The 17,552-nt window shown below is 42.4% G+C and overlaps 1 protein-coding gene across 1 annotated transcript; it reads left to right on the top strand.

Moving 5' to 3' along the window:
- Positions 1-14,558: 14,558 nt before the first annotated feature.
- On the top strand, positions 14,559-16,773 carry LOC103806371 (ephrin type-A receptor 1-like; the record flags this gene model as incomplete). The annotated part of the gene is made up of 2 exons (XM_009079057.1): positions 14,559-14,816; positions 16,383-16,773. Coding segments are annotated over exons 1-2 (649 nt in total), but the record flags the coding sequence as incomplete, so codon positions are not given.
- Between the last annotated feature and the right edge of the window lie 779 nt (positions 16,774-17,552).

The raw sequence follows: 17,552 nt of genomic DNA, 5'->3' as shown, positions 1-17,552 counted from the left end.
GGAGAGGAGCCGAGGTGGGTGTCGGGGCACCAGTGCCCGGAGCAAAGCCCGTCCGAATCTCGGTAGCTCGGTGAACGAGTCCCCAGGTATGTTCTCCCCCTCTTTCTCCGCCTCCTCCCAGTTGAAGCGCAAATGCTTCGGCATATCCAGCGATCCAGGAGAATTCTGCCCCCGTTTCCCTCAAACACGGGCCTTGCAGATAACAAGTTTAAACACAAACTCAGAAAGTTTCTCCCCCCTCTCTGCCAACACCCCCGCAGTTTCCTCAGGAAGCCCTTTTGGGAGTTAACCCTTGTGAGCAAGCGGACAGTCAGTTCGTTGGAGAGTCTTTTACTTACTCCAGTGCTGGAAGCCAGAGTTGGGCTCTACGATATCCTCTTCCACCTCTTAAGACTTCCTTGCTTCTCTTCACAGTTCCACGTACTCCCTTTTATTAGATGTAGTGATCTTTTTTCTTTCCATCTTGGTAGTTGTACATTGGTTATGAAACATGGGAGAATGGTAGGTTTTAATAGAAAGGTGAGGAAGGGTAAATCTCTGGTCAGTTCCCAACCTTCTCCTGCAGTTAATTCCAGCCTGGGACTTCTGTTTTGTACAGTGAGAGGTGTGGGGCTTTCCCATCCCAAGGACAGTCCTCCTTTCACTTCTCCAGGCTCTTGATCGAGAGGACTTAGTCATAACTGGCAGTTCAGCCATGGGCTCATCTCAGACATCTGTGTGTGCTGAGAGCTCTTTTAAAGCATTCTTGACAAGCACGTTTCTATTAAGGATCCAGCTACGTGGATGCAGCTAGCAGACATTGTGAAGAAGGCCAGCCCAGGTGAGAAGTAATACCAGGTTGCACCATGCAGGCTTTGGTTTCCAGAAGCTGGTGACCAGTAGTTGGCAGTAACACTCAGGGACCTGTCTGCCAGCTTCTCTCTTATCTCAGCCATCTCATTTGGGCTGTGTCTGTGATCCACTCTTCCTTAACTTGTCTATCTGGGAAACAGCTCATTTTCCCAGCGTCCTTTCTTATCTGAAGCCTTTCTTCTTTTTGGGTACACCTCCGCCCATGTGGCTGGACAGCCATGTGAGATTGCTAGCAGCGAGGCCAAAGAGCTAGTAGTCCCTGAGCACTTGTATTCTGTGCGCTTCTGTAGTCTTGATGACTCAGTCTGCCTTTCCCTGGAAGAATCCCTGTTGAGAGGTGCTTCTTGGCAATGGACTTCACCCCTCCAGTGAGCACTCAGCAGCTGAAGGAGCTGCCACTGCAGACAGTCCAGAACATGGCACATGGGCTCTGCATGGTTCCTGTCCTAGCTACTTCCAAGTTCCTTTTCCCTTGCTCTGCTAGAACTTGCCATGCAGCCCCTCTCAATTCCACATTGCTGCTTCAGACCTGAAGAATGTGGGATAGATATTATCTGGGTGATGGTTCTGGAAGGATGAACTGCATCACCCTCAGTTTTTGGAGCTAACCACAGAATAGTATCTATAAAATAGAGAAATTGACAGTAGAAGTGAAGTCAGTGAGGAGCCTTGCCTGGACAGGGAGTCTGTGGCTAGGAAAGTTTTGCCATATGACCATGCTGTGAGCACTGTGAACCTGCAAAACCTGGATTCTTGCTTTTCCCTTTTCCCAATCCTGAAAGGGTGTTTCAGAGGTGAGAACAGCAGTGCAATCCCTCTTATCTCTCTTTCTGGGCCCATAGCCTGCTTCCTCATTCCACAGGACTCTTGCTGATCTGCACTTTACACTCTGTGACTTATCGTTGACAAGGCAGTATTTGTAAAGCAGTCAGATGAGGGGGAGGAAACCTGGTTATTTAAAGGCCATTTAAAAATGTCTCCCCTCCTGCCTTTCACCCTCAAATTCTTTTCTGAGGTGTTTAGAAATGACCCCTCTGCATACACCCACAGGAATCTAAAAGGGAATCCAAGGAATTTTTCCTGTTTTCTATATTCCCAAGCTGGGGCTTCGATAGGTGCAGGGAAACCAGTAGTCTATTTTGGCAGCACCGGCTGACCCAAAGGCAGGCATGAAGCTGCACATCCCGCAGTACGACTTATTCCAGCTCCTCTCTCTTCTCCCTGTTTGCCTACAACGTGATACATTTTGAACATCTCTTCAGATCAAGACTTGAGGGCAAACTCTGATCACATTTTCAAGTTTCTTTGAGGGCTAAAATGAACATACCGATGATTTTTTCCTTTGTCACACGTCTCCAGCAGCGAAGGCTTAACACAGCTGTGCAGGGCAGTTCTGCAAGAGGTGTGCATCAGATGTCCATCAGATGGTGCACAGCCCGAGTCAGAAGTAGAGGACTCAGCAGTTTGCACAACTGATGCATCTCACAGCTTTTGGGTACTGTGACAATGGAAAGTCCCTTCTACAACTTCACACAGCCTCCGTGCTTTCCCACTGTGTTTCAAGCACTGAATAGTACCTCCAGGTGACACTGATTGATCTTTTGTGTTGGTAATTTATTTGATTGCCTTCCTTTTCATCCATTTTGTCTGCTGCCTTCCTATTCCAAGGAAAGATGTGTTCAGCTGCTAATGTTGGGTTCGCATTTGAATAGGCTTCAGCCTCCTGCTTCCCTTTTAGGGCAGCTTTAGGAAGTGATAAAATTTGTCAGGGTTGCATTTTTTTGGATGTGTTTGGGAAGGGGTCTCATATATGAGTGAAAACTCCTGACTAGCTGCACTGTTTTGTCTCTTAACGTCCTTCCTCTAGTCATATTTTTTGAAGGTAAGAGGTTGCAAAGGATAGGGGATTGGGAGACGAAGTGCAGGCTTTGTCTTCTGTGACAAAACAAGGATGAAACCATTCCATGTGCCATATGAGTTGGGACACCGATTTATTTTTTCCCCTCTTCTTATGGTTTTCAGTGGATCTACTTGACACAAGCACTGCGCAGGGTGAACTGGGCTGGCTTCCAGACCCTCCGGAAGTAGGGGTGAGTACACACATTCAAGGAAGGGGAGCCACTGGGAGTACTAAATGATGCAAAAGCATAATCTGTGTTGAAATTTCACCCTACATCCCAAAATTGAGCTCCTGCAGCTCCATCATCTCCTAGACATTTTCCTGCTTTGTAAATCTCTCTCCCTTGCTGCCCCTTCACCTGTGCAGCCTCATCCACTAGCCAGATTTTTAAGGACTGATGCCTTGTTGACCTCAAGTTGCTCTTCTGATGCCTATTGACTTTCGGTAACTCTCAGTGATTAAACATGCCCTCAAAATATAGTTTCCATGAAGTAATAAAGCAATGGAGGAAAAAGAAGAAATGAAGTAATCATTCAGTTTTTCATTCTCACATGCTGCAAAAAAGTCTCATGCCTCTTTTTCCAGGCAAACAGGCATAGCAGAAGTTTTTCTGACTCAAAGTCTCTCAAGAAATTAGAAACTTTGTCAGTTTAAGGTTGCTCTGCCTTTTTTTTCCCCTTGAGTACTAAACCAAATAATTCAGTTACACATTTTTAAATTAAGCAGCTGACTGAAGAAAAGACTCTTAACTCATGGGGCAGCAATCTGCCCTTCTGGGTGGGCTGCAAGGTTCCAGGACCTTACACCCAGCCCTAATGCTGTCTTTGGTTCACACAGCTGCTAATGAGAGAGGCATTTCCCTTTGTTTCATTACTATAAAATGAAGTTGATGGAAGTGCTTCAAAAATATGCTCCTGAAACCACTGCAAAACTGGCCCCCAAAAGACATCTGAACTCTCAGCTATTTTTGTACAGCACAGCTGTTTTGTAAGTACAGTTGAACAGTCCCTCTAGTGTCACAACCTACATTATCAAAGGTGGTTTCCTCTCTAACAGCAGGACTGCGGGAGTGGTGGTAGGAAGGCACAAAGAAAAGGGAATTTAGGGACTACACTGCAGTAGTTAGAAAGACATATGTTAATAATAGTTTCAGTTCCTCATCCATACTCTTGTCTTTCTAGCAAGCCCCAAGCTCTTCTATGGAGAAAGAATCTTTACCTTTGCTGCTTATAAAGTAGACCTGGGTTGAGCCTGTTCCTAACTCATTTTCATAACTTTCCTCTGTAATGCACTGTGGCTGGTTTAAATTCACCCCAGCCTCCTCCTCCTGGTAGTCTTGCTGGGTGAAGTAGAGCCAGACAGTGAGGTTCTCCTGTACTGGCATAACTGCATTTGTTTCATTAGAACAATTGATTTGATTTTTATTATTATTATTATTATTATTATACCCTACTCAAAACAGGTGCCCTAGTTAGACATACATGTAGATCATGTTTTGCCCATTGTTCCCTTTGTTGTCCCATCAACTGTCTATGTGGTAATTTTACCCTAATACTAGGCTCCAGGCATGCTCAGGATGAAGACTGCCTCTTGAAGAGATTGTAAAAAAAGCACTGAAAAGTGCATTCTAAAAAAAAATAAATCTGATAGAAAGCAAATAAAACCTTTATTACAGAACATCTGATTTTTGCACAGTAGGTTCACAGCAGTGCAAGGAGTTGGCATACCCTTCTGCATGTGCTACATCTGCTACTTAAAATATGTATGTTCAAAATTGTAACTGAGAATTGTGGAAAATGCTGGAGACCATGGTCTGAGAGCAATCAAAACTAATAGATCAGGATGCTGATGACTGATAAAATAACAGAGGATGAAGAATAGATTCATTGATTTCTGATGAGCAACTCTTTTGCGGAGATTTGTCTAATTATGTCATTTCCCAATAACTGTTAGGTGGAAGGCTGACAAATTGCCACAAGCAAAAAGGGGACAATGGGCAATTCTCTTGTAATCAGAACTTTGAACAACCATTTCTGAAACCATTTTTTTCCAAAATGAAAAAGTAAATATGTTCAAAAAACCCCCTGAAATTAATTCAGAATGGGTTTTGACACAAAAGAGTTAAGATTAATACTGAATAGTCCGACTAGCTCGATTAGTAAAAGGCTGGAAATATCTGAGCTGTACTGCATACACAGTTGAAGGGTGTATTTCATGTAACACTGCTACTTGTACCTAACCTCAGATGCCAGAGATTTCCCATCTGTGAGCTGGATTTGTGTCAATATACTTATCACACCGAGGAGGAATTTGCTGTGAGGAATTTTCATGCTTTATATGGACAAGGCCTCCAAGGCATAGTCTAGAAGAGGTTGGATAAGTCTGTGGAGGCAGAATTACACCTTTGTTTTCTCCTCACTTTTAGCCAATGACAGTGAATGAAGTGGATTGCCATGTGTGGTGGTTTCATGGTCAGATTTGGTCTGTATCCAGTATAGACAAAGCTTCTGTTAACATGCACTCGGCCTAAGAATGCTGAGCTGTACACCAGTCAGTTTTGAACAACACTTCTAGTAGTTCAAAACTTCTAGAGTACATTCACTAGCATCTTGCCTAAGCTTAAAGCTGGTCTTTAAGTGAATGTTTCTGTACTTTAAGTAAAGTGTCTGTAGAATTTTGTTTGCTAAATGGTTTGTGCTACTTACTTTGTAGTAGCTGTTTAGAAAAGGTTTCATTCATTTTAGGCTACTAGTGGAAATTAGGTTTTTAAAAAGGCAGGCTGTAGTTCTTACAATCCTACAATCTACCTTACCACCCACCACCCTCCTCTTCCATCATATAACAAATTTCTTGATAATTACTTTTGTCTTTGAAGTTTTGCAACAGCAATACCAGCTGGATATAGGGAGGTGTATTACAGTACTAGTGGTATATTTCCACCATTTAAACATATATCAGAGAGCTAATCATGACCGCTTTGAAGGTGTCAGGTTCGGAATTTACTTACTTTAACTTTCCTTTAAGACTCCCCATGCTGCACAAACAGCCTGGTTCCTCGAACCATTTTCATAAATCACTGAAGCCATCAAAAAAGGACTTCTAAAATCCCATCAGGATCAAATTCAGTTATCAGGTATAGTAGCATTGACTCTTGGCAGCTTGTAAAATAGTAGCATAAAAATTATTTATCTCTAATTTGCTTTCAAGTACAATTGCATCATCTTTGAACAGGTTGTGATGAGGAATCGTGTTATCCTCTTGTGTTTTGCTTTTAATAGACAAACCCCTGAGCCACCCAGCCTGGCTTTGAAGTTAGCCTTGTTCTGAGCAGGGGATTAGAGTAGAGACCCAAAGGTCCTTTCCTCCTAAATATTTCTGTGTTTCTGTGATAGCTTTACATTGTTTTTTGTTAGAATTCTGAGCTTGAATTTTTAGCTCAGACACAAAAATCAGTTTTACCTGATTTTATGTTTTGAACTCCGTAATGTCTGTTCAATGGATTTTCTGTATCAGTTTATGTTGGCCTATGATACAACATATTAGGCAATCCAATATTTGTCTTTAATTGCTATGATTATCTCACCCACAGCTTGTGAGCCTAACTCGAAATTTTCCTTTTATCCAAAATTTCCAATTTCCTTTTTGTGTATGTGAATAAATAGTATTTGCATAATCCAGTCATACTTTCATGACTATACGTGAGTACTTAAGTTCCAAGCCATTTGTGCTGGAGAATGCTGCACACTGGGCTGCTCAATATGACCTTCTCTCTCTAAGCTGTTGAATGGATGGCAAATTAAACACACTTTATTCTAGTTTAGCGGCTGTATTTTCTTGGGAGGTATGCTTTCACCAGTTCCACAGCTGTCTTTGCTTTTTGAAAGGTCCTTTTTCACAGTGACTTTGTTTTTAAATTGGATGTATATTCATCACATGAACTCTGCTGCAGCCATTAATTGCCAAATTGTGTCATATTTATTACATATTAAAGGTGCAGCAATGCTCAGTTCTCAACTGGTAGCTGGTTTATGGAGCTTATTTTCCCCAACTTATATTCCTGCATGGATCATATATTAAAGCTTCCACATGATTTTCTTAGTCTCCTTTCTAGGCTGCCATTGTTCTCAATCTCCTGTTCATGGAGAGGAGGAGATAACCTTTTTCTTGTCTATTCCATGCTCTTGCTTGCTTCCACACATGCATAAGAGCATTGCTATCAGTTTTAAACTTTCTACTAGGTTTCCCAGTCTGCATGGCAACTGATCTGCTCAACTTTCCCAAAGTCTACCTTTGAACAGGACTAAGGATGTGCATTTAATCACAGTGACCTAAGGCATCCCAGAGGCTATTAATAAATAGCCACTAACTGCAACTATTGTGGGTCCAAAAACACTTGGAAACTTTGTAAATTATATAATTCTTGTTCAATTCTACACCCTGTGTTTCACGGGAAGTCTGATTACGAACATAGCAGCTGTCAAAGCTATGTGAATATGATTTGAGTAAACCAAAGATCAGATTTTAAATTTTTTTTGATGCTGTTGTCCTCTTAAATCCCAGGCATAGTTCAAATTCTACGCTGCTGAACTATTTTCTTTAGGTAATAGACTGTATCAAGTACCAGTGACTTGTCAGCAACTTTTTTGTCACTGAGCACACAATAACTTTTACATGCCTTCAGGTTCTAGCAAGGTGAGGCTGTGTTCTACCAGGCTAAGAGGTCCCAGATGTTGATATCAGCTGATGGCTGGTTTCTGTTTCCACGACTTGTGGTGGTCAGATAGGCGTGGTCATGAAGGAAACTGCTGTGTGCCACACAGCCCTTAACCTGCAAGCAATTCCAGCACAGCACTCCTATCTCGTTAAACGTGGGCACTTCACCTAATCAGAATCCTTGGGACTTTGCTCAGATAGTCCTGCCTGGAATGAGTCTCAGCCAGTCAGCTTTTTGTAGCATCCTAAGGTGGTGTGAAAACTAGCCATCAGAAGTGCTATTCTGTGCACCTTCTCCCACAGCTGTTGGCAATACATGTCCTGTAAGAGTTAACTCAAAGGAGTGTCATCACCTCTGAAGCTGGAGTAGAGTAGCAACATACACCTCAGACTGCTCTTAGTTTATGTATCAGGTATAGGGGATTAGCTCCTCCGAGTGAACAGGATCTGTACAGAAATAAAGGACAAATGCTTAGTAAAGTCAACAACTACCTGGAAATGGGAATAGCTGTGGATTTAGGGTTGTATTCTGACATGACCTGCTGCTGTTGATATGTGGCCTGGTGGAGATAGTTGTCAATGATATTCTATTAAGTGAAAATTAGTGACTTCTGTGGATTTGGGAGAGATGGAAAATAGATGTTATGTGTATCCAGATATACTTTACTAAGAAGGGTGAGAAGTGGGAGTAAAAAAGGTCAAATGAGAGCAAGTAAAGGGTAAATTAATAGCTGTACAGTGTTCAGATTGCATGAGCTACCAACCAGATAGCCTAGGATGGAGTCACTGCCACAGACCCAAGTAACAATCTTGGCTAGTGCACTCAGTGTTGTGACCAGAAGGGCAGAAAAGAGCATGTTCTGAGCCAAACTGAAGATGCTGTACAACCATGACATTCATCATCACAGCTGCCCAGGCACTGCAGTGGTGACAGCACTGTTGCCTAGCAGCTTTAGAAAGCTGATTCACCCTTTTATAGCCATTGAATGAGTGGACAAGGTTCACTGAACTTCCTCATGTCAACACAAAAGTAGCACAAGTCAGCTGGATCTTCGAGATGAATCTGCCTATAGCATGGTCCTCCAAGAAAGACTAACAGGCTATTTAAATTAATAATAGTAATAATAATAAAAACCCCAAAACAAAACAAAGCAAAGCAAAACAACTTTTATTATAATACCAACCAAAATAGTGGTGAGTTTGCAGGCAGGCAGGCTAGGAAGAAAAGGCTTTATATCTTTTGTGGCCTGCAGTGTCCCTGCTGGATGAACCTATGCTTTGAAGTGTGATTCTTACCATCTCAGAGGTGGATCTGCAGAAAAATATGCCCATGATTTCTCAGAAGGTTATTTCCATTGTTCTTAAGACCTCGTTCCTGGCTTCTCTATGCATGACCTGAAGCCTGCCAGCTTCTCACATGACTTTCTTGCTTCCATCTGCAGCTTTTCTTCTCCAGGCAGGTTTGATCATCTCAAGCAAAAGGCACAATTACCCCATCCCTGTGTGGGATTCCACCTGATCCACCTTTAAAAGGAACTTACACAAAGAGAGCAAGTATTGCCCATCGCCATCAGACTCATTTCCAGATTTTCTGTAAATACTAGAAGGGTACTTAATACACCATACAAAACCAGAACTCACAATACAAAGCCCTTTACCTTGAAAAAAAAGTCACTTACATTTACAATGAATCCTATGCAATGTACAATGTAGTGCAAAAATAACATGAAAGCTAACATTTATTTTATTGGTAATATTATCTTAGCCATGAGTTCTGAACCCTTGAGATGCACCATCTGATTTTTCACTCCTGTCCTTTTGTAGTTACTGATAGTGAGTGTTCGCAAAATAGGTATATACAAAACAAGTGTTCCCAAATAGGTAAGTGAAATGCTGGACTAGAGTATCATTATCCCTCATCTAGTAGCATCTGTTGTGACTAGAACAGTTTTCATGCAAGAGCTTAATGTGGCCAGACAGTTCAGAGAATGAGCAGACAGCAGAACTTGGGTTTGATAAACAGGTTCTGTAATCAATGCACTGGAGCTGTGGCTCACATTAGTACCTTATCTTCCCATAAGAACATGAGTACAAGTTAAATTGAAAGGCCATGGGTGGGATCAAGGCCTATGTGCTAGTGCCCTAAAGAGCTAGTAATTACATAATGCAGTTGCTCCTCCCTGAAAATAATCAATGGATCATTGTGGGGAAAAAAATACCATCCCACCCATAAAGATACTGTAAATAAGTAAACATCAATTCTATGTTCAGTTGTGTCAAATGTTCCATGATGATGTGATGAAATCAAAATTGCCTGACCATAGCCAAATGATCAAAGACATAAAAGCAGCCTCTGCTGTTCTCAGATTTAAAGTTATAGGACTCATGAAGTGTCTAGATGTCACCACACTTCTTTCATCACCGTTGTCTAAATTGTCTTCTACACCAGCAAAAGATCTTCAAAGACTATTGAGAAACTTTCAGTGAAGGGTCACAGAAACTTTATTCTGAAACACACCACTGTGGTGCTATTTTTCACTGGCTGGTCTAGCTTTACCTACTGACGATTTTTGCCAGATGTATTTTAGCTGAAGAGAAGCCCTTCATCATATCACGGCAGGTGCCAGCAAGATGCCTCTGTTGTCACAGGCTTTCCTCTGAGGCACTACACTAAGATTGTAGTACAGCTGAACCTGCAATGTACAATTGCCTTCAACTCTGAATCTGTTCCAGGGAGGTTTTTCGGTAATGGTAGCATGCAAATGGTACTATCCAAAAGTCAAAGACACTCCACAGGCAGCCAGGGAAATGGGACAGAAACTGTTCAGTGTCACGAGTTCTGCTAGGTAGTTTCTGGCTTGGCACACCAGGCATGTATTGTTGCTGAAAAAGATTGCTGTTTTAGGGCCTTGCAATTTTTCTTCAGAAAGAGATTTAACGGTTTCTCAATGCTGTTGAAAATTAGATGGTAAAGTGATACACTTGCTATGCACAGGTACACTGTAGCTGGTTGTACTAACTCAGTTGGTCTTTTCATCTTAGTGGAACTTTTAAACACAAAGTTAAACAAGTTATTCAGTTTCAGCATATAAACTCTTAACTTGTCCAGTGTGAACTCTTAACTTTTCCAGTGGATGCATGCACCTTCATTTAGTAACTTTAAGCCTCTTGGCAAGATGCTTGCCTTGTTGTTGCCTTCTGTATATGTCTTAAAAGTATCACTGTGCCTTTCCTCAGGGGTCTGCAGGCCATGCATTGGAAGTCACTGTGCTATGGCAATGTGAAAGCAAATGTTGATATAGGTCACAGCATGCTTATATGAAAGGAGACAGGGCAAATCCCTGGCAAGCTGGAGATGGAGACAGCATTCTTATTGCGAGTCACAAGCTCTTTTGACTCCAGTCTGAGCCTAACAATTTGCTATACTGTCACTGTCTGCTGCCTCTGTCAGAGGCAGCCTCTAACTCTTCATCAGTATAAACTATCTTGGTTTGATTCCGTCTTATAGCTGATGGTAGATCCTAGGAAAAGTAGCCCACAGATGGATGGAGGAATCACGGCTTGTCCTAGATAGGATCCTTGACACAGACCTAACCTAGACAAGGCTCGATATATAGAAAAAGCAGAGTAAGCCTTCCTTAGGCTTCAGAGCTTCAAACTGTGTATAATCAATTTCATTCATCACGGCAGGTATTAAAAGGGATATACCTTATCTTATCTTTGGATTTTCACTCACATAGCAGACCAAACTAATACTGTTTACTACAAATATCTATATTGGTGCCTTTCCATATTGTCATTCAAGTCATGCTGAACTGCTTTCATAAAGACATTGTCTCCACCATTGCTTTCTTTATACGGAATCCAGCCTAGCAATGGGAGGAAAGTTGCCACCTTTTTTTGTGAACTTGCAGTGTTCTGAGGTTATTGAGATATTGCTTTTGCTTTGAGGTTGTCATTCACTTAACACTAATTGCCATGCTGGAATTACTGTGCGTTGTATTATAACACCACACCAAGACTTTGAAGAACAAATCTCTGGAACTAAGTGCTTGTGTTAGTATATGGGTTCCTGAGAAGTGCAGAACACTGTTTTGTTCTCAAATCCATTCTTAGACTTCTTAGAAAGTCAAGCTACTAAGTTATGGTGCCCTCCTGCATACATTGGCATTTGTTTTCTTAGCAGCTTCTAAAGAATTCTAAAAGATTGTACAAGTTTGAAGACTAGTGTAAATACAGGTTAGACTTCAACTTAACAAAAAAAAAAAAAGAGTTTAAAAGGAGTTTTAAAGAATAGCATTTAAAGAGTTTGCTTGGAGCAGGGAATTGGACTAGATGACCTCCAAAGGTCCTTTCCAACCTAAGTCTTTCTATGATTCTGAATCTCATGAGAAAGTTTTCTCTAGCATCATAAAACCACAAGCTCACTCACTGCTATAATGAGGAAGTCTGACTCACACTGTCCCCCACTTCTCCTGGAAGAATGTTGCCCATCCAATGGCCAAACTGATGACTGGAGTAAGGATACAGTGTCTGGAATGAAGTGGGTAGAAAGCTATATTATCAAATGAGGTTGATTCAATGTCATTGGCAGACAAACTGGAGAGCCAAGTCATTAATATTGATTGAACCAGACTTTACCACACATGTTTATTAAGAACATTACATTAAAAATCAGAGGCATACATTTTGATTTTGCAGCAGATTCTTTGAGGATGTGAGACAGTTGCCTAGCAACTTCTGGTGTCATCACCCTTTCATTAAGTGTTGTATGTAACAGTTTTCCTCTACTACTTTGAATTTAAAAGCTTCACTGAATAATGAAAAGAAGTCAGAAGCATATTTAACAATAGTTCTGTATTGTTAGCATAAATAATATCCTCATTTTACTTCCTTTACCCATCAGCAGTAGAGTCTAGAAAACCCATGTCTGACTGCCTTGTTATTGCTTTGCACCACACTGCATACGAAACTGTGCAAGAGTCAGTGCCAAGCATCTTTGCCCTGAAGAGCTCAGTCTGGAGGAAGCTGGGCTGAGATGAGCTCAGAAATATTTGGGTTAGCAGTTGGATTTTTTCCAGCAGTAGAGTTTAAAGAATTTTTTTTATTTTCTTATTTTTTCACTAGAGTTGTCACTATTGAAAATCAAACTTTGGGCCTGTATCACTTTAGTTTTGAAAATAGTATATTTAGGACATGCATCACAACAGCTCATGTCTTTTGGTGACACATGCAAAAACTACTTTCTGGTGACACTTGTCTGTGGTACTGCCTTAGGATAAACTCCTAATGGAAACTTGTCCAACTCTGGGCCTCCAAATGCAATTAAGCTTTTCCCATCAGCTCAGTGGAGGCAGACGCTCATGGAAAAATACTTCTAAAAGCCAGTCCTAACATTAGCAGTTTCTTAAGAAAACTACTTTGCTCTTATTCTCCTTCCAAAGTTCTTTTCTCCTATTTCAGTATACTTTCAGGATATGTTGTAAATTTAATCCTGTAGCATTTTCCAGAAGATTTTCAGTGAAATAATGCAAGAAGTGATCTGTCAGTCTGTTTCTCTCTTTTGCTATCAGAAGTCCTTTAACCTTTAGTTAGTGAAATAAGTGTAAATCCTGTGTGGTGCAGGTATATGCCAGCTGGATCAGATTAAGAGGGTGGGGTAACACTGGAGACTAATTATGTGGAGAAAAAAAGGAACAAGAAGGGACACATAAATACCATTCACAGAACTTCTTGGGAGGAAACTGCTAGTATGCACTTGGTAAATGGTTGAAATCATCCAGATACAAGGTTGTGCTATGAGCAGGCCTTGCTGATACTTTTCAGAGTGGGGCTGTGGAGGAGGTGTGCTCTAAATCATGGCCTAAAAGCAGAACCTTCTTTGGCACTCTGGGGGTCCATCTCTTGTATGCCACTAGCAAAGTAAACTGGCCTGTGGGATCAGAAGGTAGGAGAGAAGCTACAGGGTTGTGCTGTGAGTACAGGAGGTGGTGATGCTGGAGAAATGTGGAATCACATGCTCAGCCTATAAGACTTGACAAGCCTGGAGTAATATAGAGACTGAGGCCTTGCTTAAATTGCATCTTAACCTGGGGTGTGATTAAACCCAAGATGCTTAAACTTGTGCCAATACCTATGTGGGCAGTTGTTTAAATTTAATTTGATTAAACATTTAAAGCATAATGAGAAAGTCAGTCTTAGCATCAGGGAAAAAGGATCTAAGTTATTTTCCCTGTGGACAAAACCTTGCTTTCCAGGTTTTCAGTTCTCATGTGTGACTTACTCAAAAGAAAATGTTCTTTGCATTTTCTATCTGACCCATGGTAAGGAAACAAAACTAGAACTGCATAACATTTGGCAGAAGTGTATGTTAAAATACATATCAAGCCTTATTGGATTCATGCAAGTAGTATTAATGAGGTCATGTAACAAGCTGGACCTATGTTTTCCCCTCAGCCATTATCTACCTGGGGAAGAAGCAGAACCTAAGTATGAGGTCAGGAACATCAACTGAGTTTTTAATAGGTAAATTAGGGTTTGCAAAATATCACACTTAAAGAAGCATGAACTCCAAATTAATGAGTACAGTTCTTCTACAATTTACCCTCCCATTGTGTCAGGCCATCTTTTCTCCTACCCCCAAATGCTGTGCTTTATTTCCAGGGGCAGATAGTAGTCTTGGTCTGGTAGGTCCTTACTGCACACTTGGGATGTGTATGATGGCAGAGAGAAGTGGGAAATACATGGGAGTAGTGGGTCTTTTTCTCAGTCTATGATAAGGCAGTGCATGAAAAATAAATTGGAACCAAGGTACGATGAAGGGGATGTGCAAGGGTTCATGTAAGTCAGATCCTAATTATAGTATCCTCTTTGCTCCTATATAAAGAGTTTAGGTGATCATGGGGCTCTAGACCAGGTGCACCTTTTGCTGAGCATAAGAGACCTTTTATCTAGCCAGGATTTGAGCCCTGAACCCCATAGCATCACTTTTTAAGCAAGATTTTGTCATATTTGAAGCAAACCCTGTTTGTCACATCTGTCTAACAATGTGTGTTTTCTTCTACCCTGGGAGCAGTGGAGTGAAGTGCAGCAGATGATAAATGGTACCCCAATCTATATGTACCAGGACTGCAGTGTGCTTTCCGAGGGTGACACTGATCACTGGCTTCGCACCAACTGGATTTATCGGGGCGAGGCAGCCTCCCGCATTTATGTGGAGCTAAAGTTTACTGTCAGGGACTGCAAGAGCTTCAAAGGTGAAGTGGTGACCTGCAAAGAGACCTTCAATCTCTATTACATGGAGTCTGAACAAGATGTTGGGATCCAGTTCCGCCGCCCACTGTTCATCAAGGTCTGTATCGCTGGAGGTGAAGACTGAGTCATGTCTTTCAGCTTAAACTGGTCATATCTTTCAGCTTAAACTAGGTGTGTCTTCTGGCTGGGAGAGGCCAGCATCTGGGGAAAGGCATGGATAGTAAATGTTGTCCTTAGAATAAACTTTGCCCCCAGTGTCCTCTGTGATGCTCATTGCAGTTGTTGCCACAGGAGGCACAGGAGTTTTCAAATGTGATCAGACCTCCATTCTGCGTAACCACTTATTTAACCAGACACCACGTAGGTAAGGATTCTAAAGGGTTGTGACAGTGCTGGATGGCTACACCACTTTTTAGAAACAGTAGAGACCAAAGGAATTTGATTTGCCTTAGATAATAGAACAAGATTAGACCAAGTGAAGAACAGAGACCAGAATCAATTTACTCTGATTACTATGACATATATGGTCTTATTTTATAAACTTGGAGGTGATGGCTTGCTAAATAATGAAGTTCTTCCTGCTATGAAAGTATTTAGCATCACTATATTTTACCTGCTGGTTTCCTCAATATAGTACCCTCTTGCCATGGAAACATTTGAATTGCAGAACAGGGAACCTCTGCTGCAGAGGAAATTCTATAATCCAGTTCTGTCCTAGAAGAAGCCACAGACCCAAATTATTTGACTGGCCTTTCCTTTGCAGTTTAAATGGCATGTGATGAAAACAGTAAAGGCTACCACAGGCAGAGCAGGACTCTGGTAACTGATTCCCCTCCCTTCCCAGTGCTACTCCACCTCCCCTGCAGCCTATGATGTGAATTTGTGCGATACCTCCACAACTCCTAAACATGCCTTATGATCCCACTGCCAGATGCAGCTGCTCTACAGATCCTTTCATCTCCCATCCAACTACAGGGAGTGGGTGGTGTCATGCAATGGGGAAGGGCCTGCGGAGGAGAAGATCAGTTATCAGGCTCTCCCACCAAGAAGAAAGGCCAACCCACCCGCAGTCCAGCTCTTCCATATCACAGGATGTCAGAGAGGCCTTTCCCATTTGCCCAAGCATCCCACTCACTCTCATCTGTTGTTTACTGAGGCATTGGGAATGCAAGAGCGTGGAAGCGTTTTTCACCCAAGTATCTACAGTGTTGAAATATGTTGAGTTCTGCATGAGAAGCACCTTGCAGTAGATGACCTGAACTGCCACAAGTACAGCCTAGAAACAGGTGGCTGCAATTCACTAAGTGGTGTTGTGATTTTACTGCATACAATTTGCAAACGAAGAAAATTATCACAGAAGAGATATTCGCTCCTTTAGGGGCAGTTCCTAAAGACCTCTGAGATCAGAGACTCAGAACATAGGGTACTGTAGAAGATCAGTGAATGACTACAAAGCAGTTGAAGATGATGGAATGTATGGAGGCAGGAAAAGATGCTGACCTCACTGTCAACACCCCTTCTGGGTGGAGGAAAGCTAGCAGTGCCCTGACATTAGAAGCAGTTGACCACACAGCCCCTAAAAGGCCTTAGAGAAGGCATAGGTCTTTTAGCTGCTGTGGCCTGCTAAGATGTTAAAGCTATTGTCTTTCTCTTTTTCACTTAGCTCAACACTGTTGCAGCTGATCGAAGTTTCACCAGCAGAGACATTGAATCAGGTGCCATGCAGCTGAACACAGAAGTGTGCCCCATTGGGAAGCTCTCTCGCCGCGGCTTCTACTTGGCTTTCCAGAACTCTGGGGCTTGTGTAGCAATGGTGTCTGTCCGAGTGTATTACAAGACTTGTCCAGAGGCCGTGCGGGGCCTGGCCCGCTTTCCAGAGACCCTAGCAGGATCAGAGGGCCTGACAGAAGTGCCTGGGGTCTGTGTGGAGTATGCTGCTGAAGAAGTGGGCTCTCCCCCAAGGATGCACTGCAGCACTGATGGGGAGTGGCTGGTACCAATGGGCCGATGCCTTTGTGCTGTGGGGTTCGAGGAAGTCGATGGGAGCTGCGTAGGTGAGTATGCAGACACTAGCTGTAGGCCATGGGAGAGGTTCCAGAGAGCTAAAGATCAGAGTATCTGTAAGCATAAAGTGGGATCAGGGGAGATAGTGTGGTCTACCTCTCTCTTGCCTGCCAGGTGTATCTTATATCTTTCCTCCCCTCCTTAGCTTCTCTTTTTCAATTGTGATTTTTCTCCTCATGTGTCAGGTGTAAGACCTGCACACACCTCTCCACTCCCTCTTGGGCTTCATCCAGGAGCTTTGAGCTCTGGAGCTAATTTCTGTGAGCTGTTACTATGTGATTGACACTGACTCACTCAACAACTGGTTCTCAACCCTTGAACAGCAGCCTTGTTCTCTCAGGGCAGATGGGGCAGATGCACAGAGCAGAGTATTTGTCCCATGACTAGAAAGCAGAGAGATGGAGGGGGACAGGTTTCTCCTCTGTGTCCCTTCTTTTCTGGACTGGGATGGTTCTTGTGCTGTGGGAAGCCTTCTGAAGCACATTGCACAATACCATGGTGACTGTTCTTCTGAGGAAGAGCCATTAGCAAGTAGAACAGTCACCAGGGTGTTGGAGTCACAGAACAAGCAAGGGTTGTTGGAACAGTCAGTGCAGGGCTCTCCCTTGACCACAGAGGGGACAAGATTCAGCTTCTTAAGGCAACTTAGTGTGTTTGTCAGAGGAGAGGATATGTGTGGTGTTTGGGGGGGATATGTATTATTGTGGAGAGCGAGGTAAAACCACATCTCTGCTCTTGTTGTTGAAGCTGTATGGCACAATGCTAAGGC

The sequence above is a fragment of the Acanthisitta chloris genome, unplaced genomic scaffold (genome assembly GCF_000695815.1).
Source record: "Acanthisitta chloris isolate BGI_N310 unplaced genomic scaffold, ASM69581v1 scaffold34277, whole genome shotgun sequence".
NCBI lineage: Eukaryota > Metazoa > Chordata > Aves > Passeriformes > Acanthisittidae > Acanthisitta > Acanthisitta chloris.
Note: the sequence above shows the minus strand (reverse complement) of the source record. Positions and strands in the feature narration are given on the sequence as shown.